We start from the raw sequence: 23,995 nt of genomic DNA on the forward strand, positions 1-23,995 counted from the left end.
AAATCAGTCTGGGTAGCGCTGACTTTATTTATACACAGTTGAACTCTCGGCACGTGCTACTCATGCCTGCAGGCTTCAATAAGATCAGAGGTTGACTCGTGTGTATATACACAGTAAAAAGTCACATAGAGACACAGGGTGGCATGTGCTACCGTAGTCATGCCTCCAGGCTAGGTAACTATCCCCCGGTTAACACCAGTTTGTACACATGGCAGGGAAGTAATAAAAAACGATCTTAAATTAAAACCGGCTGTACTGAATTATTTGGTTTGAAAATGTTGACGCAATTTCAGACATTTTCTTACGATGTTTTCAAGAAATACATTTTATTTCCCTTTTGTTTAAAACTGTGAAATAAGATTAAAAGCTACTGTATGATAACGTTATTGGTTTAAACCATTTATTCATTAGAACTAGCGGTAATTTTTCGACCAATTCTTCGAAGTCGACCTATTTATACTTTTTTTATTTTATGGCTAAAAACGGCCTCCTTCGCCCAATAAACCGTATCGACCTAAATTCCGTGAAATACGGTAGTCTAGTATTTGTTTTAGTCTGTTTGCGATACATGCTGATATTAGTTTATAAGATACATTTAAAAGTGATATTGGTCTCCAATTTTTTAAATATTCTCTACATTTATCTTCTTTTGGCAAGATAGATATTATTCCTAGTTTCTGAGTTGTTGATAGTAGTCCCTTATCAAAGCCTTCATTAGCTGACATTAACCAGAAGTGGCATATATCTTTCCAGAAAAATTTAAAAAATTCAGCGGTAAAGCCATCTGAACCTGGTGATTTATCGTTTTTCATATTTTTTAGAGCTTCTAAGGCTTCTGAATAGGTTATTTTTCCTTCTAGTTTTTCATGCATATTACTATCAAGTATGTTTACCAAGCTTTTATCTATAATTTCTTCTATATCAACATCATTCAAGTCATTATCTTTATTACTATATAAGGTTTGATAAAAGTATTTAATTTCATTAAGTATTTCTTGTTGATTTGTGATTAAAACTCCACTGTCATTGGCAATTTTAGATATTGTTTTGTTTATATAATTACGTTTTTCAAGTGCAAGAAAATATTTAGTAGGCTTTTCGCCATCTTCAATCCATTTAGCACGAGCTCTTACCATTAAACCTTTCATGTGTTCTTTTCTGATTAATTCTAACTCATTTTGCAAAAGAATAAGTTCATCATTATTAGTTTCATATTCATTATTTCTTATAGTAGTCATCTTTTCTTCTATTTCTTTTTGCTTGTTTACTCTATTTCTTTTTTTTCTCGAGCTGTACTCAATTGTATATCCTCTAATATGGAGTAAGATCTGCTCAAAGAAGGACTGGTAATCAATAGTAAGAGATAACAGGGCATCAGGTATTTGTTCTATAGCTTCCAGTGAGTCTGATTTTTCTGCGTACTGATGTTTTAGAGAAACTATAACTTTTTTCACCCCAACTACATATTCTTTATCTTTCAACAGAGAATTATTAAATTTCCAAAATCCCTTCCCTCTGACAAAATGTGAGAAAACAATATCAATAAGTACAATAGAGTGGTCAGACCTATACCCTATATCTATTTTTGCTTTATGAACAAAATTTAACAAATGTGAAGAGACCAAAAAAAAATCTATTCTGCTTTTTTTATTGGATGGACCAAACCATGTATACTGTTTTTGATCTTCGTGCAAACTTCTCCATGGGTCTTTTAAGTTAAGTTTTTCTTTTAATTCTAAAACTATTTTCCTTGCCTTTGGATTTCCTATAAGTTTGTAGTTATGATAATCTAGAGATGTTTCTTGAACTAAATTAAAATCTCCACCTAAAACAACAAAGTCTCCATAAAAGTTTTCAACCTTACTTTGAATATTTTCATAAAAATCAGGTGAGTCACGATTAGGGCCATATATATTGATAAGAAGGATATTGTATTTTTCTATTCTTAGATCAATTTCTAAATAATTACCAATTTCATCAGTTGTTACTTGAATGATTTCATATTCAAAATTATTATTAAATAAGATTGCCATCCCTCTGGAGTCAGTTTTACCTGGGCTAATAAAGATTTCATATCCCAACATTGATCGCACCATATTAACATCATCTTCTGTGAAATGTGTATCTTGTAAAAAATAAATTGACTTTTGTTTCTGTTTCAAAAAGTTAAAAACATCCCTTCTCTTTTCTATACCATGCAGACCTCTACAGTTAAAAGATAGTAAAGACAAACTCATTAACCGTTATAATAGATAATGTTAAGAACATATTGCAGATTTTCTTAAATGAGAATATTAAGCATTTTGTATGAATGAAAATGACTCTGAGAAGAGAAGAGACATGTATATTGACACAAACATGTAATTCCACTCTGTACATTTTTTTCTCTCATACTAACACACAAACTGAAATAACATATATACAATGAAAAAATAACACTGAGCATGATCTAAACCCCCAAAACGGCCCAATCAAATCGATAGGGCTCTGAAATTTTTCCCAACCCATAAACAAATAATAAACTTACAAATGCGAGCATCTGTTTAGACATCAACCGGAAGTTCTATTGTGCACAGTTCTTACCCTTGGAAACCAAGTCTAAATACGGACGGAAACGATAGTTCTGGAATAGTCACATTATTTTTCGATGTCATTTACGACTTGATCTACAAGTTCCCTCATTAGACCAAACCGTGCAACACCAAGGTGCTCACCGCCATACAATCTTGTAATGACACACGCAATATTTTCATGGCCGCGTTCCTCAAAGTGCTTTAGTAGATTCCTTCCCGCACCAAACTCCCCATCATCCATCCATCACCTTACCATCCTTGTCCCGGAAGCGGTACACTAGAATGCGATGGTGTGCTTGCGCATGCCTCGGTAGAGAGCACAGCAATTTGTAAAAATTGCGTACTTCACCATAGGTTTTGACGGGGATTCCGCTAGCCACGAATCTACTCCCACGTTCACGTTTTTCTTCCGAAGTTACTACTGGTATTTCCTGTAGCTTGTCTAATTCATCTTCGTCGCACTGTAGAACATCTTCAGCCCGGGGGACGAGTACTTTTTCTTTGAATACATTTCCGTTGTTTTTGAAAACAAGTTTGTTTCCTCTTACACGCGTTTCTACGTTTTGAGACGTGTATTTACGTTGGAGCTCAAACAGATGTTTCCTCTCCTCCACTAGGGCTGCCGGGAATTGTTCGGATACATGGAAAGGAGTTTCTTTTGATGAACGCCTGAAATCCCTCTGAATTTGTAGAATTTCCTCCTTTTTGTCATAATGCTCTAACTTCCCCACTATTGTGCGTGGTACCGGTCCGCGCCTGGGTGGGCCAATACGATGTATGCGGACAAACTTTAGATCTACACCATAAACCTTTTTAATGGCACTTGGGATATCCAGCATAAGGTTCTCATTGGAACTTTCCTTGAATCTATGGATTAGTATATTGTCTCGCATGGAGCGGCTTTTAAGGTATTCTTCCGGTCACGTGAGCATGTAGGTGGTTGTAAAAATTTGGGCAGAGAATTTTTCCCCTTAAAATCCCAATAGGAGCGTAGATCAAGCGTATTTCTAAGTACAAATGCTTGCAGTAACAATTCTGTTCTGAAGGATTACTAAAGTGACAAAAAAATGGCGCAAAGCGGACCTTTGAAGAATTCTCTTAAAAAACACAGTGCCGGTGTTACGTCAAATACCGTTAATTCTACACCCGGACTCAGCGGAGAGGTGAGTAGCGCTCTTCAGTCGCTGCCAATAATTCAACAAAGCCTCCAAGATATACAGCACAGACTTAAGGGTCTTGAAGAACTCCGCTCAGAATTACAAAGCGTGAAAGAAAGTCTAAGAGAGGATTTGTGGGGAACAGACGGCCTTGAACAAAAGATTGAATATGTTGCTCAACAAGCAGTGGACACAGTGCAAAATGTTGAAACTATTCATAAAGAAAATAAAAATCTCCGTCGTGAGGTTGATTTATTAAAGGCAATAGTCATTAAGCTTGATAGAAAAGTTAGCGAACAAGATAGAGAAATTATTGACCTTAAAAGCCGAAATTATAAACTGATTGACTTCCCTCTTTGTTATTTTTGTAAATTACTAAAATTTGAAACAGAATTAGCCCATAATTTTGGCAATTTATATTTTCCTTTCGATAAGGAATATTTATGCTAAATTATGTTGAATTTAACTCAGTAGTTCTTGAGAAGATTTTCAAAAATCAACCCCCTTTTTTTTTTTTTTTTTTTTTTTTTTTTTTTCAAGGTTTTCTCCGCTTTAAATAAAGGTCGGTCTTTCATTTCTGCAATATATATTCACCATATCATAAGGATGCTTTGTGCCAAATTTGGTTGCAATTGGCCAAGTTGGTTTTAGAAAAGAAGTTCAAAATGTGAAAAGTTTACAGACGGACAGAAGGACGACAGACAAACTGTGATCAGAAAAGTTAACTTGAGCGTTCAGTTAAGGTGAACCAAAAACAAGAGGCCTGTGGGCACATTGCTCACCTGCATTTAATAAAACATTGAGATCCTGTATAAAGAAAATGCATTCTCTTTTCTAGCAGGATAATTTTATAGTCATATCACATGTTGAGCATTGAAGTTCTCAAAAAGATCCTAAACAAATGTTTATATATGGGATATAAACCTACATCAAACTGTGTCCCCCTTGAGAGGCCAAAGAATCATCCAGGGGCCAAAGTCTAACCATTATAAAGTATCACCTGGCTGATTAGTTTCTTAGAAGGTTTTTAAAGATTTACTTTATATATTCCTTTCCTGGAGAAGATTTTTATAAAAGTTTTGAGGTTTACAGATGACCGACAGACTGGATGGATGGACAAAATGTGATCAGAAAGCTCATGTGAGCTTTCAGCTTAGGTGAGCTAAAAAGTGACTCTTTTCGCAGTTTTGATTGTTATGTACACACATATTAAATCTTTTTAATAGCTGTTATTACATTAATTTTATGGACACAGTTGGCCTTAAAGGAAAAGAAAAACATGTCAGGACTATATAATGGTCAAACATTCATATATACGTACGTGCTTTCCAACAAGAAAAGCTCCGCAAACTTTATAAAATAATGCAGGTAAACACTTTCAACAGGTCGTTCCCTCTCAGCACTTCCTCCTGCATGCCTTTTCCCTTTACTTCTCTTTTTCTTGCTTTTCATCAGCTCCTTTTGTTTTAGAACTGCCACTGTCTCTTTAGGTGGATGTATTACCCTGCCTATTAATGACACGGTGGAGTACAAAAACCTCCTGGCAGCTACGTACCATACTTTTAACCTGTACAGAAAAAAAATATTAAATGATTATTCATATGGATCAACTGCTTCTATAACAATTATGAAAAGACAACCTTTTATTTTGAAATACATTATGTAGACTATATGAAAAATGTTCATCGAAAATGTGCCTCCTTTTGATCATGTTTGATTTTTTAAAGATGTATATTATGTCTCCTGGCCCTTTTGAAAGAGACTTATTGTTTTTGTCAGTTTTCTTATTAGGGTATTCTGTTTCAGACAAAGGATTGAGATACATATTAAGGCATTTATAATTTCATACACAAAAAGCGCTGAAGCTGAGTAGGGCTCGATAGATAAATAGATAAGAAAGTATTGTGATTTTGCATGGTTTTCTTAGTGTAACCTTTTCTCCAAAATATTTTGTAAAGACATGTAAAACAAGAGGCCAATAGGCCACATCACTCACCTGAGCAACAATAGACATAACCAGAGCAGAGGCCGTGGCAAAGCCACGAGTAGGTCTTCCATTGTTGCTGCGAGTTGAAAATATATATGATTTGGTGTAAAACTATTATAATAACTAAACTTACTTCTGCTTTTGTTAAGAATACATGTTGAGATAGAAATCCTGTATAAAAAACGTGTTTTGAAAAAGACAGGAAGAAAATGTTTCAGGAAAACTATTTGTCGAACACAGTTTGTGTAATTGTTTTAAAAAACTCTTAAAACAATGAGATGGCGAGTTAAATTTTTAAAGCCTTAGGGTAGCAAGCATTGTTACTTCTGTATTTAAATCTTTCTAAATATTTTAAGACTATGTGCTAGTTTGAAATTGTTGCGTGCTTGCAAAATTTGGTAAATAGTCAAAATTGATGGCATATCTTACATTTCTCTAGGGCTGATATTATTTAATGATACAGGTAAACTTGGACATTCAAAATAATAATCAGCTATCAAATATCAGCGGGGGAAGTTGTGCAAAAGTGAGCGTCTAAATTTCACACCTGATGGTGCTGTTTCATAGAAACACCACTATGTAACTTGAAATTAAATAACCTTATTTACAGAAATGAATATTACTTCTCTTGACGATGCAATAATATGCAAAATCCCTATTTTTATGTCAGTTGTTTCTCCTTTATCAGATCAAAAGTATTTCTCTCTGTGAAAGTTTACGTATATATTTTGAAAATAAAAAACGGGAGACTTCTATAGAAATAGGCAAAAAATTACCAGTATGGTGTTACGGTTTTTATATTCAGTTAATTTAATTGAATGTGACAAAGGGGCATATTCGGTCAGATTTTGGGGGTACATGCAGTTAATTCAATGCACATTCCATGTTTTTGTTTTTGTTTTTTGTTTTTTTCTCTGTTTTATCATAAAGATATATCAAGAAATTACGTACATGTCACAAGTAATCTTGTCTCTCCTCAATGACATGTGTCAATTTGAATCTAAATGATTTCTAAGTGGTAAGGTTTTCAAAGCTTTTGAAAAGTTTTGATACTGATATTCAACAGATATTTTATAAATAATTTAAAATGTTTTCCTTTGTAAAATTTTACCTCCCGAATGTGGCCCCACCCTACTCCTGAAGATTATGATTTTGAGAAATTTAAATCTGCACTATCTGGGGCTGCTTTCACTAAAGTTATAAATGTTTTTTTAGTAGAAGATTTTTAAAGATATTTTCCCGTATACTCCTATTAATATATAAAATTTGTCCCCCCCCCCCCCCAAATGTGGCCCAAAGGGGATCATGATCTCAACAAACTTGAATCTACACTACATAAGGATGCTTCCACAAAAGTTAAAGCTTTTCTGGCAGATTGTATTTTCAAAGATTTTTTCTATATATTCCTAACGGAAATTTACCCCCCCCCCAACCCAATGTGGCCCCACCCTAACCCCAGGGATCATGATTTGAACAAAGTTGAATCTACACTACCTGAAGATGCTTCTACATAAGTAACAGCTTTTCTGGCAAATTGGTTTCTGAGAAGAAGATTTTATGTGATTTACTCTATATATTCTTTGTTAAAAATTTAATCCCCCTATTGTGGCCTCACCTTACCCCTTGGTATTATGATTTAAACAAACTGGAATCTAACCTATCTGAAAATGCTGCCAAACAAGTTACAGATTTTCTGGCTAAATGGTACCGTAATGTATCGTGTATAATACGCACTCGTGTATAATACGCACCCCCCAAAGTTGACCAAAAAATAGCGAAAAAACAGCAGGTCCTATGTATAACACGCACCCAAAAAATGGCGAAATCAACGGCCGCAATTTCCCCCAAAACAATCGATGTTTCGTGATAATTTTATAATCCATGCGCAATTTCTTTAATTTTGTGATCGGAACATAGCACAATGATGAAAATCGACGGCCGCCATTTTTCCAAATAACTATCGATGTTTAATGATAATTTTGTAACCCAAGCGCAATTACTGTAATTTCGTGATCGGAACATTGCCCAAGCGATATTAGAGTCAAAGTTCTTACAATTTTACTTAAAAAGGACGGCATGATTTACATGGGCGGTATCAAATATCATTAGAAACTTCGTAAAACAGTGGAAAAGTTGAAGATCATCATACGTAGGGAAGAACGGCAACCGAGCTTAAAAGTTATAATGTTTACAGATATAAACCAAAACAACATCAAAAGAAATGATTTGATTGATTAATTATAGTCAAACTCATTGATTGTAGTTAAATAAACATTCTGAAGAAACGTATGTATGTCGTATATCGTCATTATCAAGTCGTACAAATGATCGATGTATTTTTAGCAGTGTCTTTGTAAAGCAATAACGTTTAACTGCATAACTGGACACGAAGTAATCAAGTTTAATAAAATCAGAATAATCGCTAATCTTCATGCACTTGAAAACACCCTGTGAAGTCCGACACAAGACAGGTGCATGCTTCTGACACCGGAAATTGTTAAACAAATATTGACCACGCACCGAGTCAACAGGTGATTGCTTACGTAATGGCGAATACACTGGCGATATTTAAACTTGTTTTATGCAAGAAATAGTGTCAAGAGTGGATAAATATTTCAATACATGGAAATAAAACTAAGAATAAGGTATTTCTGATGCAGTAAATTTAGTATTTAGTATACACTCGTACAACTTGCATAACGCGCTATATCAGCAGAAAATATACACTCATACAACTTGCATAACACGCTATATCGGCATTCACGTCTCCCGAGGTATTAAGAATCAAGCTTGAAAAAATGGGGTAAAATTTTAGTCCTATGTATAACACGCACCCCCCACTTTTGATCAAATTTTGACTGAAAAAAAGTGCGTGTTATACACGCGACATTACGGTAATTGAGAAGATATTTTTAAAATACAATGATCGTACCATCAAATTTTCAATAATTTCTCCCCCCTTGAAAGTGGGCACAGCTTGAATCCCTTTCAACATATGATGTTTTGTGCCCAGTTTGGTTGAAATTGGCCCTGTGGTTCTGGAATAGAATCAAAACTGTAAAAAGTTTACAGAACAGACTGACACCACACAAAGAGTGATCAGAAAAGCTCACTTGAGCTTTCAGCTAAGGTGAGCAAAAAATAAAATTCACCCCCCCCCCCCCCCCCCATATTTAATGCAAATCAGGATGAGATTGTAAGTATCAATTTTATGTAGCCTTACAATCACTTTAAGGTCTTCCATTGGAAATGGAAGACATTAAAAATTAACCTTACAATCACTATAAGGTTTTCTGTTGAAGTCTCCAAATTTTGTTAGGGGAGACTAAATTACTAATTGAGCACTTACAGATCCCTGTAATCCAAATCTTTGTCTACTTTGTTTATCCTTCCCAAATCATTTTGTATTTTTTTCATCAATTCAATTTCTAGATAGTTCTTATGCTCGTCTCCCGCTATGTTCAGATCGCAAGAAGTAAACAATTTCTCACAAGAAATCAACACATTCACTTTGGTAAGACTGCTCAACCTTTTCACATTTTTTTCAAAATCTGGAATTGGATAATTTTCCAAAACGTCAGCTTTAACATTCTGCGTAAATTCCTCGATGGGGTCAGGTTTTTTATTGTAGTGAACGTTCATGTTTTTTAAATCAACATATTTCCATTTACTGGCTGGGAATTTTCCTACTTCCCCATCTGTTAATCTTCCTTCTGTATAACTATGGTCAGTTTCATCATCTTCTTCCCCATCTGTTAATCTTCCTTCTGTATAACTACGGTCAGTTTCATCATCTTCTTCCCCATCTGTTAATCTTCCTTCTGTATAACTATGGTCAGTTTCATCATCTTCTTCCCCTGATGAGCTCGTAGTCCCACTTTCTTCAATCTATAAACAATAATACAAATGTTAAATAAACTAGTGGGTATTGTTTTTTTTTTTTTAACCAAATACCCACGTCTCCCCTTTAAAAAGAAGCCCTTTCATAACTTCTTAAACATGCACACCCCCACGAAAATGGATCGAACAGGCAAAAATTGTTTCTGCAAATACTGACTATGTATTACACAAACATCAAATTCAAAACTACTGATGGAATCGAAATTAATTTCTTAACAACTCGGCTTCAGTAATGCATTAGAAATTTCATTCCTTTACAAGTTATTGACAAAAAAACTTTTGAAGCCTCATAATTATAGTTATTGTATTTTATTTTAAAAATTCCTATAGATGTAAAGAAGAAAATTGAACCTCAATGCGCTCAATTCCTCAAATTAAAAACATTCAAAAAATTTAATTTGTCTTCATATTATAGTTAAATGACTGTTGTTCATATTTCTTTCAGCGATAAAACTCTGCTTAAACTGAATAAACTCGAGAAAATCACAAATGACAAAACATCATTTTTCAGCCACCAAATGACCCCCAGGACAAAATTGAAATTTCCGAAACCTTATTGCGCATTTATAGGACATCCTAATACATATTCCAAGTGATGATTTGTCTATTGTTGAAAATGTAGGAGGAGTTCGAGGAAGACTGTTTTTTGTGGAAAAATAAAAAAACATCATTTTTTACCAATTATTTGACCCCAAAGACTACCAGAGAATTTTTGAAACCTTTATATACAAAACAACATGACACCTCAAATCAAACTCCAAGAGTTTAGTTTGCTGGTTTATAAGATGTAAGAGCAGTTTGAGAAAGTAAAATGTGACAGACGAATGGACAGACAGATGGACGGAGAGAACAGGGTAACAACAATATACTTGAACTTTCTTTAGAAAGTGCGGGTATAATCAAATCATCTACTTTACTGAACAATCAAAAGGATTGTCTCCCTGTAATCTATTTAACCCATTAGGATTATGCTGACCAATCAAAATGTTTATTTCATTGACAAGTGACCAATCAAAACTTAAGGTCCTTTGACTAACCAATCAGAGTACAGGTATAAATATATTACCTTAAAAGAACATTCTGCTGCAGAGGAAGATTTACTTTGTTCTTCATATTCAGGTTTTGTTTCCTTTTCATGTTCACTTTCTTCTTCTTCAAGCTTTCTTTCCTTTTCATGTACACTTTGTTCTTCATTTTCAAGTTTTCTTTTATTTCTCAAGCCTGACGCCATAACTCTAAATCAAATATAAGTTGGGATAGAAAATTAATAACACCTAAAGCAAAGCTTATTGAAATTAGCAATAACAAGTACTTATCATAACAAATAAAACAACAAGAAGCCCAGAGGCCTTGACAGTCACCTGAGTGCCATAGCCCTTAGACTGACATATCAGAGAGCCTAATGTTTGCATTTTAAGGTGGACCTCTACACTAAATAAGTGTAGGAGATTTTTTTGTCACATGCATTTGTTACTAATAGTTGGCAGTGTATTCAACAATAATAGACTTCAAATTTGAAGTACAAATTAACATGTCATAATTTCAACCCCAATATTTTAAAAAGAGTAACGTATATTTAGCAATTTACGTGATGGTTATTCGTCAAGGTCTCTTCTGAATTATGAACCTGTTCTTCTCTAAGTAATTTGTTAAACATAGTAAAAATATAATGAATAAATATATTTTTGCTGAAAATAAATAGGGTTTGTCCTTTAAACTACTTATAAAGTGTACGAAGTTTGATAAACATGCATGCGAGGGTTTTCTTTGAAACTTGCTAAAAAGGCTAAAATGGACATACATACACATGTACAGCAGCGATGTTTATGTCAAAATGGCGTTTCACACCTTGTGTATTTAAATATAGAGGAGGTAGAATTTTTTTCATTTGGCTAATTGAGCGACTGATTGATAAGAATTCAGGTGCCTGTCCATGTACATCGCTAAACGAAGAAAATTCGAAGATTATTTCATTCCCAAGGATAAAATACAAAGTACCATAAATGTCTGCTAAGTCTTTTTGACTTTGTTGTTAGAAATAGTTGTTCCAAAAAATTCAGGTGATGACGAGGCCTGAGTAAACATCGACCATTTTGCAAACTCATCATACCTGTCCAGCACAATCTCTTGATTTAGCTATATAGCTTGAAAAAGCTTTTAAATAGCTTTAATAGTAAGCTATACTCAGAGTAGCTTGATTTAGCTATTTTGTCATACATGTACTTAAATATGTAATTTTATTCAGCATGTATAAAAAATCGCTTTTTGGTGCAGTGATAGTTTTCAACTTTGAACTGTTCTGTAAACAAATTGTGTCTCCTAAAGAGACTTTGAGCTTTACGTTTTGGGGAAATTGATTCATGACCACCCAGTTGCTTCAGGAGGTCAGTTATGGTAAACAAGACAATTGATCAGTAATAATTCAGCACAATAAAAAGAAATCGTTCTTATCCACGCCTTAATGCACACAAAGTGGTGGACAGTTTCCCAAACAATGGAAAATTTTTAATGTATGTTATGCTTAAATGTGTTTAAAAGCTTTAATGTTAAAACTATCTCTAATATTAGGGTTACTTTTTTAATGGTCAATGGTGCAAATATGAGTAGTTAGTTAATTATGATTTTTTGTCTATTTCTTATAATAAACATTTCCATGAAAAATAGCATATAAATAGCTTTATCAGGCTATTCTGAATAGCTTAATAAAGCTATGTAGCTTTTTCAAGCTATATAGCTAAATCAAGAGATTGTGCTGGACCTGCTCATTTATGGCCAACTACTGTATATAGCTTAATCAGAAAATTGTGCTGGACCTGATCAATTTACCTGTCTCATATTTAAGACATAACTTGACGATTTCAGAAGACACTGTACTACTGGAATATGAAACAGATAATTAATGAAACTTAGGAAAAAGTTTTTCCTTTGTTTTATCACAGTTATAACAGTAAGATTAGTGAAACATAGAAAGAACAATCTTACCAAGACCAGGCTATGCTCAGCGCTATTTTAAGTGCACCATAAATTGCAGTTTTTTACTATGGGAGGTTCTGTAGCTCCCAGGTCGTCCATCCGAATTTTTTCATACCGAGAGCTACAGACCTGCAGCTAAACATTCTATCTAAGTGAAACGGGCCAATGTTCTTTAGTTTGCGAACCTCTGATATTATAATACCCATCGCTTGGGATTTTTCCTGGTCAAAAATTCATTAATCAGTTCACTGTCATACATTCAACACAACATCACATCGGTTATGGCTAGCGCAGCTCACCGGTGCGCAGCGCCAGGGCGAAGCAAGCTCTACCGGCAAGGCGTGTGTGAATAGAAAATACGGACTAGTTGCACATTCATTCAACGGATTTTTTTGGCCTCAGTATATCGGACCAATAATGCATTGTTTTAATCGTCCCAGTAGTTCCCTGTAATCATGGTAATTTTTATCACTTCACACTCACGCAAGAATCAGCAAGACAACGATGTATACGACATACAGTCAATGTTACCTCTAAAGTTCACCTCAGTACACTTTCAGTCAAAAATAATTGAGTAACGTCACAAAGGTTTACACATTGATCCAATAGACTTTTTGGCGTCAGCAAATTTTGACCCACAATTCATAGCACCAATGGTTTCCAACCTCACATTTTCGCAATCAAAGTAAAACTTTTGAGAAGCATATAAGATGTGTAATTTTAAGAACATCATGCTTTTTAAGTAAATAAAACAGTATACTTTGCGAACTTTCATTTCTCAGGGGAGTTTTAAAGAGTCAGACGACACTTAAACCAACATGAACTTTAACGTCACAATAAGGGGAAATGACTCTAACTGAAGTTATTGTAAATCTGCTGAAATTACCAAAATCCTCTCAAAATCTTGCAAAGTTAAACAGGTCTAGGCAACCTCCGTTTTTGGAGGATAGATTTTATCCTCCGTTTTTGGAGGATAGATGTATGCGCCCCCTGGTGGATCTTTTCAGATGAAGGGCAATTAACTCTGTTTTTACAAAGGGAGTTAACTATGAATAAAATATAATTATTATACTATAAAAATATCACCTTATTTAGCTATTAATAATTATAATTATTGATAATATTTAATAAATATTTAAGTTTAAATAATTGCAGGGCTGATTTTAAAGAAAAATATTTTATGTGAAGACTCTCACATTTTTTTTCAATATTGTGGATAATTGATATCTATAAATGGTATCATTTTGATTAATAAAATTTAACAATGTCTTTTTGTGTGAAGGGATTAAATTTAAATGATACTTAATAACATATGAATTAATTAGAATAAGAGCTACAAAGTTCCTAAGGTATATGCAAACATTTACTTTGTACATGTACAATATAGCAGATCAAGATATCTATTGTGTGTCTCTAAACGTAAATGAACTAATTAATGTTTTAATGAGTAATAAACATCACTATTTTGTGATTTTTATTAAATGAAACATGTAAATAGTCTATGTCATTTGTAAAACTGAACACAGGAAGTACACACTTTCAAAGCATATTGTGAAAATACTATACATAGAATTTCAAATCGCCGCATACAATCATTAGTTTATTCCCTTAACTTTAATTCCCATATGGTCTGGTGCTTGCATTTTCTCATTAAAGATATGCACGAAGCCTTTGAAATATACCCATGCTATCCTCCAAAAATGGAGGATAATTTCACCCACAATGCAAAGTGACTTTCCATATATGGTAAAAATCGGCAGCCATCTTGAAATTGAGCTATCCTCCAAAAACGGAGGTTGCCTAGACCTGTTAAAGAATGAGGACATTTCTTCAGATACAGGACACGTTGTAACTTGCACTCATTTGGATGAATGCTCACATTTATTTTATTCACTATAATTGCGGTAATTTTCTGGAACGTACACGTAGCATCGTAGCAGTTCCATGGTTTCTTTATTTTAACTTCCATTCATTACATGCTCCAAATTCCAAGGGGGAAGGGGCAACTCCATCTTCTTTTAATATGATAAGCAAATATTTTTAAGCGTAAATTTATAAAAAAAAATATATTTTTTTTTTTTAAAGTGAAGGGGGCAAATCTATGATAAGTCGATTTTCTATGTGTAAATTGAAAAAAAAGATAAATTTTATTTTTTCTTAACATGGGAGGGGGGGGGGGGCTCTATGATGAGTCAATTTTTTATATACATGTAGGTTTAAGAAAAAAATGTCTACCGCAAAAAAGGGGATGAACTGACGTTACAATCACTTTAAAAGAGGATATAAAGTGCAATGAACATTTATATCAAAATCCTTATTATTCAACAACATTGTATCTGAGATTAAACTATTGTTCTACTTATAAATAAATAAATTATAACAAATCTTGTAAACTATCAATAATGAAAATTTACTGAGAAATAGGTATATTTTTAATTTATTTTATTTTGCAAAAATGATACTTACAAAAACTTCTGAAATTTGCGCCGCTTTTACCCACGGTGGCGGTGGAACGTTTCGTAAACACGACAAATATTTTGAATAATAGAAGAATTTGATGATTGAATGGCCATTCCAGGAATACAAATATACATTTTGGAGATATAAGTATTTTAGCTTACAAAAGAATCCATATTATAATAAAATACGAAACTTCGGTCGTTGTTTTTTGTGGGAGTGTATAATGACCTGAAAACACAGATCATATTGGAAATGTGTAATTACCTGGTTTGTGTAATGCCCTGAATGACTTGATGACATATTTTGTAAAATAAATAATTTTATTGACATGGTGTGTTGTTATCATATTAAATATGATATTTTCTAATATACTAACTCATTTTTTGTCAATAGAGAGGTTGAGATTTTAAACGTGTACGGGTACGCGTAGGTGTGTTAAAACTACACGTACACGTACACGTTTTTGTGATTTATCAGTTGAGATTTCCTAACTTGTAGGATATAAATGTTTACGTAAATTGACGCAGTTTTGTGACATGAATTTATTTAGTTAATTCAAAATAAATGGTAAATTTCTTATCAATTTTTATGCAAATAAAGCTTAATCCATATAATGTATCACAGGAATACATTCACTCATCAATAAGATTTTATTTGTTGTAAAAAGCTACACGTTTGTACTTACGTGTAGACGACACTCTACAAGTTTAGAGAACGTGTAGAAACCATGTCGTCACAAAAACTGATGACGTAATAGGCGAAGAATTTAGGTGATTCCCCTAGTTAACGTACACGTACCCGTATACGTTTAAAATCTCAACCTCTCTAATATTACTATTTAAAAGCATTTTATGAGGCGTAAACCTGCCGATTCCACAGTTGACTTTACTTGATAATTAGTGTGTAAGAGGAACTGTACACGGTGTTAAATTAATTAAGATGCTCAATTTGACTTTAAAGTTATAATATGGGTTAATATGTAAACGGTGTGACCGTTGGACCGAGCGCTGATTTATTTGAGCAATTTAAGTTTTGTGTAATTCTTGCCGCGCTTGCCACAACGGTAGCACCGTAAAACTATTTAAAATTGAATACTTTATTCAGTTTCAAAAAGATCGGTTCCTAAACATCGGATCCTCTTTTACCGTAGGCTGAAGTTCCCATGGCCCCTACTAGTGGTGGACAGCTACCATTGTAAAATTAATGGTTATGGAAAAAGACAATTAAATCATCGGGCTCCGCAACGTTGATACTATCATGGAGTGAAATTTCAATGAACTATAATTCAAGACATTTTGTATAAAACTTCAAATTCACATTCCTTTATTTGTTATCAAATTGCTATAATATCTTTATCACATTTTGTCTTTCAAAACATTAATCCCAAAACATTTGTTTACGTGTCCCAAGATATTTTGGATTCACGTTTGGACGATTTTTAATAAAAATACACATACCTGTGAAAGAAGTGCAATTGAAATAGTTGAAAGGGATATTTTCCAAGATAATTTCATTGACACATTATCATCTTTCACTCGGAAAAATTCACAGGAACGAAAACAGATTCCTTACGGAGATTTATAATGGGGAATGTTTACATCTTTTCTCCATTCGGAATACACTCGGAATACATCGCGCAATATTTCAACGTTATCATCCGGGCTTGCTGCAATGCAAAATCTCCGTAGACATCACATTTTTTAGCATTGTATTGAAACCTGATAAGCTAACAGGGGCGTTTTGACTGAGAAATCTTGGAATTTTTTCTTACTTTTGAATGAACATCGTTTGGATCCTGAGGTTTTTATAAATATCAAACAATTAAGCCAAACGTGAATCCAAAATATCTTGGGACAGAGTATAGTTTTGATCGCACCTCAACTGCCACTGGGGTATATATACACTCAACAAAAGTTCTAAGTGTCCAAATGAATGGAATAGTTTGAAGATTACGAAATAAAATAATGTGAAATTTTCAACATTTCGTAACAGATGTGTCTTTTCATCAATAGCACAGATAAAATAAGACAACAGCGATTGAAATAAATCAACCGGGAGGAAATGTCAAAACATTTAATTAGTATTTTTCTGCGCGTGCTTGATATGATTGACAATTTTTTGTAATTTGATATTAGCCTTGGGTAATAGTGTAAAAAAGAGTACTATACATGGCCAAATTAAATTATCATTGAAAAAACAACCAGTACTGCAGTAGCCCTTTTCACAAAAAATCTTAAGGTTTTGCGTAAGATTTTAACTTACGAATATCTTACAAGAAATCTTAAGTGCTTTTCACGAACGCATTCGTAACAGGTTTCACTTAAGAATATACTTACGAGTTATCCTTTCCCTAGCAACGCTTTGAATTCACTCAATAATTCTTATAAAAGAGGAGAAACATATAAATAAACCAACATTCTCTACAAAGATGCAAAACTGATATTATATACCACTTGCATCGAATGAAATCAATGTGATGTAGTAGAAATCAAAATATGACGTCACAATCACAATGTGTATTTAGTGTGACGTAGGAAAATCTTACGAGAAAAATTTGCCGTAAAATTTTTTGTAGAATTTATGTGTGTATTTTTCAACATAAACTGCTATATAATGCAAAATAACGGTATAATGCGGCTCAAAACATTATATTTAGCTGTTTTTCTTGTATATTTTACAAAATAAGATTATTATTTACAGTTTTGAAATACTTACGAGAGGGTATGTGCTATCGTAAAGTTACGACAAATTTTACACGTAAGAATCTCATAAGATGGTTTGTGAAAATGAACAAAAACTTCAGTTTTCACTTACGATAAAAATCAGTCGTAATATTTTTTGTGAAAAGGGCTACTGAGCCGTTGGAATATTGGTGTCTGCATTGTTTCTTCGACACATTGTATTCACTTTAAATTTGATGTTTATTTTGTACTCGACATTATTTTAACTATTAAGCTATCCGAAGGAAACGTTATTGCGTGGACCCTGAGGTCCACGCAGAAAATGTATAAGCGAGGTTAAACCGGATGCTATGGGGAAAATTCAGCATGCGCATGAGCTAGCCTGGTTCCTGTGCGTAATGGGTAGCTCGGGGAACCAGGCTAACACACGTTTATCTGAATCGGGATCGGGATTCCGTGCCATATGCACACATAAGTTTAAAGGCGCTGTAATTTTAAAGTTGTCAGTAAACAGTACAGAAACAAAGTATTCCTTTTAAAGAAATGATTGGCATGTGGTATAAACTATCAATATTATGAAATAAGTTAATGTTATGCCGAAACTACTACATGCATCAAATAGCATAATTTGCAATGTTTTGTTGTTTTCCGAATACACATGTAACTTTACTTTTATAGTAGGCGAGGCTAGAGAACTTCCCGATTAAATTTTTTTAAGCAAATGTGCTTATTTTATATAGTAAACACATTATACTGGGTGAACACTAAGAAATTGAGTTGAGTGTATATATATACCGGCCGAAAAAGTTACGATCGGCTGCTTTACGATCAAGGAATTCAGGTTGCGGACTTCTAAATGACACTATACAATTTAGTAATATGATTGTAAAGTTGAATAAAGAAAACTACGATCAATATAAGAAGCGATGGTTAATTCTTGGATAGAATTTCGAATATATCCGCAATATCTTGCACAGAAATTGCTGTACTTCGCATGCACATCGAACACGTGTGTGGTTCACGAAGAATGAAAAACGTCTGCATCTTATTGTAGACCTCGGTCGCACTACATCCAACACAGTAGGTAAGTGATAGTAAATCCATTCATCGCTTTTATCATTTTTTCTTTAAAAAACACTCTGTTTTCTAGAGTACATGCTGTTACTGCACGATTTGCTACAGTGTGTGGTGTGCGCATGTGCGATATTATAACAGTGCGACACAGGAGAACGTTCTGCAATGTTTGAGGGTTTTTGAAATATTTGTACCTGGATTTTTGTCTGTTTTCTTTCGTCTTTCATTGGATATTCCTTACCAGTGCAGTAGCAGTCATAATTTTTTTTCAAGGCGTTTTTTTTTTCTTCAAAATTATCCGTTCAGTGTAACGTGTTCGGGTGAATGGAATACCTGAATGCGATGAGTAGAACAATAGAAATCGACAACTAATAAGGCAACAGTCGGAGATAAAATGGAAATAATACGTATTAATGAATTCATGTCAGCTTTTGCGAAACATTTTTCGTTGAAATTGCAATTGTAGACAGTGTATTATCCATCTGTATGTATTAAGTTCAATTCTGCACCTCATGTCTCCGATTACAAAGCCTCTGAATGGTGACATATATACGTTGGAATACCAGTTTGTACTATCACATCCTTCCCCCATACATATAAGAATGATCTATAAACATATTAACATTTTTTTAAAATTAAACACAAATTAATATTTTCACAATAATTAAGCTTAACCAAAAAAAGTTGAATAATCATACTATGGCATAGGTTCAAAAGAAAAGTAAACAATACCATTATCAACAAACCGAATATTTCGGAGTAAAACTATGAAAATATACACAAGCCAATTATTTAAGGAATCGTATTGAATACATGCGCGGATCTAGGGGGGGGGGGGGCGGGGGGGGGTCCCGACCCCCCTGGAAAATGAAAATTTATTAAATTTACATAGTAAAATTATCGCGAAAATATGCCTCGGACCCCCCCTGGCAAACACAATTATCCTTCGGACCCCCCCTGGAAAAATTTTCTGGATCCGCGCATGGAATATATTACGGGGGCTCTCTCCCGTACAGGACTAATACTGGGCCAACCATGAGCTTATTCTCTTATTGTTGGACCCAGCCTCATGAAACCTCCAACAAGCCAACACGCGTTTTAGTTTTCAGACTTTTATATAGACTTTACATGAAATATACTTTTACGTGAGTTTGGTATGCATCAGCACCGAAGGTCTGATTCCAACTGACTATAATTTACAATTCAGAATAATATATAATGAACAATGGAACAACACAATGAAGGATTAACATAAGAAGTACAGATGTAAGTAAATCAATTATCAAACAGTTATTGAGTGACTAGGGACATTTTAGCAGCATGTACATAAAAGGATTAATAAGATGAAAGAAGCTTAAGTGTCAATAAACATAAACAGAAGTCAATTAAAAGATTAGCTGTCCATCACTGATTGTGCGTCAGGTGGGATTAATGCTGCGCGGAATTTATAACGTTTATAAAACAGTTGTCGAAATAGATGAAAAGTTTTTGTAACAATTAACACAAAGTCCGAAAAACATAATTTACACAATAATTAAATATAGTCCGAAAGATTGAATTTCACACCGTGACACATGCTTCGCGTCCGCGTAAAACACGTCCTCGTGTTTTGAATTTTTATCATCGACGGTAACCGCGTTGTTGTCTTCTTTGCTGCCTGTGTGGTTGAAATCGGCGGTCAAGTTGTTTATCGTGCAACACGGCCTCTAGATGTTCGTTATCACATTCCAATACATAAATGGTCTGCAGCAGGGCGTTGTTTTGTTCCCTAAGCTGTTTGATTGTATCGTCAGCCTCTGTCTGAATTTTCATTACATATTGAGAATGTTCACTCCCGATATCTTTTAGTTTCCTCTGCATTATATCCATGAGTACTTTATCACCGTGTGCCTCTGCTTCTAATTTTTGTATTTTCTTCACATAAATATCAATGTCAGAATGTTTCGAGTTTTCTTGGAGCTTTGTTCTAAAATCCGTATTTTCACTTTGAAGTCTTGCGTTCTCAGACTTAGCACGTTGTAGATTTTCAGCCATACTCTTCGTAAGTAGATCGGACTTGCGTAGCTGAATCTTAATGTTGTGTAGCTCAGTTCGTAGAATACTTGAGGTATCAAACAAAGAATGAAATTGATTGTTACGAATTGAATTAAACGGCAATTCTCTCAAAGTACGTTTGTTTTCAAGATATTTGCACAGTCGTTTCATGTCTCGCGTCTTTTTACGACCCAAAACTGCTTCCTTTTCAACACATTTTGTTGGTTTCTTCATCTGTGTAAAACACATTCTGGAATAATGTCCAATTCTGTGACATCGGTAACACTTCTGGTTGAACGCGAAACATAAAACGTTGGGATGCACGTTTCCGCACCTTCCGCACACTGGACGCTGACATGAGGGGAAGCTGAACTTCTTCTGTCTCCACTGCGGTCGGAAAGAATATTCCATGTTGAATCCAGTTTAAATTGTCTTCTTCATCTGTAGACTCTGAATCAAGGGAAACTCGCTAAACTGTTGTAGAGGTCCAGGATCTAACTACTACAAAATATATGTAGCAGTCCCGGGTGTCGTTACCCTTAGGTTTATCCACCAAATATTACGGGGGGCTCTCTCCCGTACAGGACTAAATCTGGGCCAACCGTGAGCTTATTCTCTTATTGTTGGACCCAGCCTCATGAAACCTCCAACAAGCCAACACGCGTTTTAGTTTTCAGACTTTTATATAGACTTTACATGAAATATACTTTTACGTGAGTTTGGTATGCATCAGCACCGAAGGTCTGATTCCAACTGACTATAATTTACAATTCAGAATAATATATAATGAACAATGGAACAACACAATGAAGGATTAACATAAGAAGTACAGATGTAAGTAAATCAATTATCAAACAGTTATTGAGTGACTAGGGACATTTTAGCAGCATGTACATAAAAGGATTAATAAGATGAAAGAAGCTTAAGTGTCAATAAACATAAACAGAAGTCAATTAAAAGATTAGCTGTCCATCACTGATTGTGCGTCAGGTGGGATTAATGCTGCGCGGAATTTATAACGTTTATAAAACAGTTGTCGAAATAGATGAAAAGTTTTTGTAACAATTAACACAAAGTCCGAAAAACATAATTTACACAATAATTAAATATAGTCCGAAAGATTGAATTTCACACCGTGACAAATATATAATTATTCTCTATAGCAAGCATAGCTCTATAATTATATAGGATATCAGGATATGAATATATATTTATATTCATTTTTCCCCTATTGAATTGCATTGATTGATTTCAGAGATATTTACGCATAACACAAGACACATTCCCCAAATCTGGTGCATATGAATACTAGTACTATGTATTTTCCTTCAGAATTTCTTGAAGAACATGACTGACTCTCCTCGCGACTCCAAACCATACCACAGTCTGATGTTATATTTACGCTTATAAACTTATCATTGATTGTAAATATTTTTTAACAATTAAATGGATTTGAATAATTACTTCATTAGTATACCAAAAGTCATAGTCATCCATGAACAAAATAAAAAATAAAATTGTGTAATTAGAATATTTAGTGTTGTGCACAATTTCTGTCAGCATAATTCGTCTGTTCCAATGGCTCTTCCATTATTTGTCAATTACTCGTTAAATAAGGCAGAGGTTTCGGAAAAAACATAATTGCGGAAAGGGAATAATTTTTTTAAGAAAGTAAATATAAGCATTGAATCCTAATTTTTTTATATGTGGTTTTATAACTGCAACGGTGTGTAAAAATGTATAATTTAAATTGACATTTGTCTCGTACATGAAAAGGAAAAGTCATACCACAACATTAAAACATTTTGAAATAAACCTCGATTTGACTAAGTAACAACATTTATTTTTTTTACACATGTATATAACTCTATCATAGCCTTAAAGCAAACTATAAAAGTGTGCAGTTGTTTATTGCGTACTGTCAATTGTTCTGCATGGACGATCTTGATGACATGTCGTTTATTTGGATGTAACTACCCTTGTTTCATGGTTCTGCTCTCAGATAGTCTGTTTCTTATTGCAAATATCTTGGTCAAATCCCCAGTTGAAACTTGCGATTTGGGAGTGTTTATTCGATTGCTCCACTGAGGTGCTGTTGAATAAGTGTTTTGATTTTAGGAGTTGCTTCCCTTTCTTCATAGCGCGGTAAATTTAAACAAAGGATTCAGCTTCAGGGTCTCCCAGCTCCAGAATATCTGAATAAAAGAATTGTGTTGGGGCCCGTTGCTCTAAAACAGATACCTGATTTTGTGGAATTAATATTTTCGGAATTTGACCTTTAGAATCTTCAGATTTTGTGATGTTTTGTTGGCTGCCCTGTGTCTCAAACAAAAAAGTTTGAATATTTTCTTTGTCAATTTTTTCAAAGTGCCTACCCTCTAGGACAAGTGTAAATTTTTTGTTTTTTTTTAAATACGCGTTATCAGGTTTTGGTTCTATGCCTCTTTTTATCATGTTATTTCTTATGTCTTCGTGTCTGGAGTAACACTTTACGTGTTTTGATAGTTTGCCCTTTTGCTCAGTTCTGAAATCGCACAGTGAGCAGTAAAATCTAACTGAATCTAAAGGGATGTGATACTTGTATACATGCGCCATAACATGTGTCTTCTGTCCTTCATACTTGCCACAGATGATACATCTATATGATACGTCTCTTCTTACTCCGTAAGTGTACATGTAGGATTTGTAATCTAGAAATAAAAAGAATAAACACAGGTATGTGGCATCAAAAATGTTTGCTGCGAAAAAGAATAGGGGGGGGGGGTGGTACTCTGCCCCTCCCCCCCCCCCCCAACTTTTTATCGCAGCAAACTTTTTTTTTTAAATTGACCAAATAAAAAAGTGAACTTACATGATGGAGTTGCCACCCCCCTACTTTTTTGGTGAGCAAACACTGGTGAAATATACAATGTCAGTTAATTTGGTAATAGAAGTTATATAATTTTTATACAGGTACATCCCCCCCCCCACGGATTAAGGTTTGTTGGTCAAGAATTTTTGGATGAGTTTGCCCCCCCCCCCCCCCCTTTTAAAAAACTATGCTACGTGTCTGAAACATATCTTGTTTGATTCATTTGTCTCAAATATAAGTTGTAGAATTTCATTGATATGGACAACTACCGAATTAAAAAAATCCAGCAACCATGCTATGTTGAA

At 34.1% G+C, this 23,995-nt stretch overlaps 1 protein-coding gene and 1 long non-coding RNA gene across 5 annotated transcripts in view; both read right to left on the reverse strand.

Annotated features, from left to right (window-relative positions):
* LOC105325189 (uncharacterized) overlaps positions 1-15,238 on the reverse strand; it is a 68,677-nt gene extending 53,439 nt beyond the window's left edge. For 2 of the 4 annotated variants that reach the window (XR_010709709.1, XM_066072165.1), the window contains exons 1-4: positions 15,057-15,238; positions 10,684-10,852; positions 9,067-9,605; positions 5,052-5,297 (exon numbers count right to left, since the gene is read on the reverse strand). Coding sequence is in view for 1 of the 4 variants with exons in the window: in XM_066072165.1 (XP_065928237.1) it covers positions 5,052-5,297; positions 9,067-9,605; positions 10,684-10,848 (950 nt within the window). In the remaining 3 variants the exon portion in view is untranslated. Of the gene's footprint in view, positions 1-5,051; positions 5,298-9,066; positions 9,606-10,683; positions 10,853-12,599; positions 12,767-15,056 lie in introns of those variants that run through there. The other 2 variants (XR_010709707.1, XR_010709708.1) reach the window with 2 other exon arrangements.
* A 4,663-nt stretch (positions 15,239-19,901) lies between these two features.
* Positions 19,902-23,491, reverse strand: LOC136271600 (uncharacterized). The gene is made up of 2 exons (XR_010709539.1): positions 23,215-23,491; positions 19,902-23,034 (listed from the first exon to the last, which is right to left on the reverse strand). It is a non-coding gene; the product is annotated as an uncharacterized lncRNA (long non-coding RNA).
* Positions 23,492-23,995: the final 504 nt, after the last annotated feature.

The sequence above is a fragment of the Magallana gigas genome, chromosome 9 (genome assembly GCF_963853765.1).
Source record: "Magallana gigas chromosome 9, xbMagGiga1.1, whole genome shotgun sequence".
Taxonomy (NCBI): Eukaryota; Metazoa; Mollusca; class Bivalvia; order Ostreida; family Ostreidae; genus Magallana; species Magallana gigas.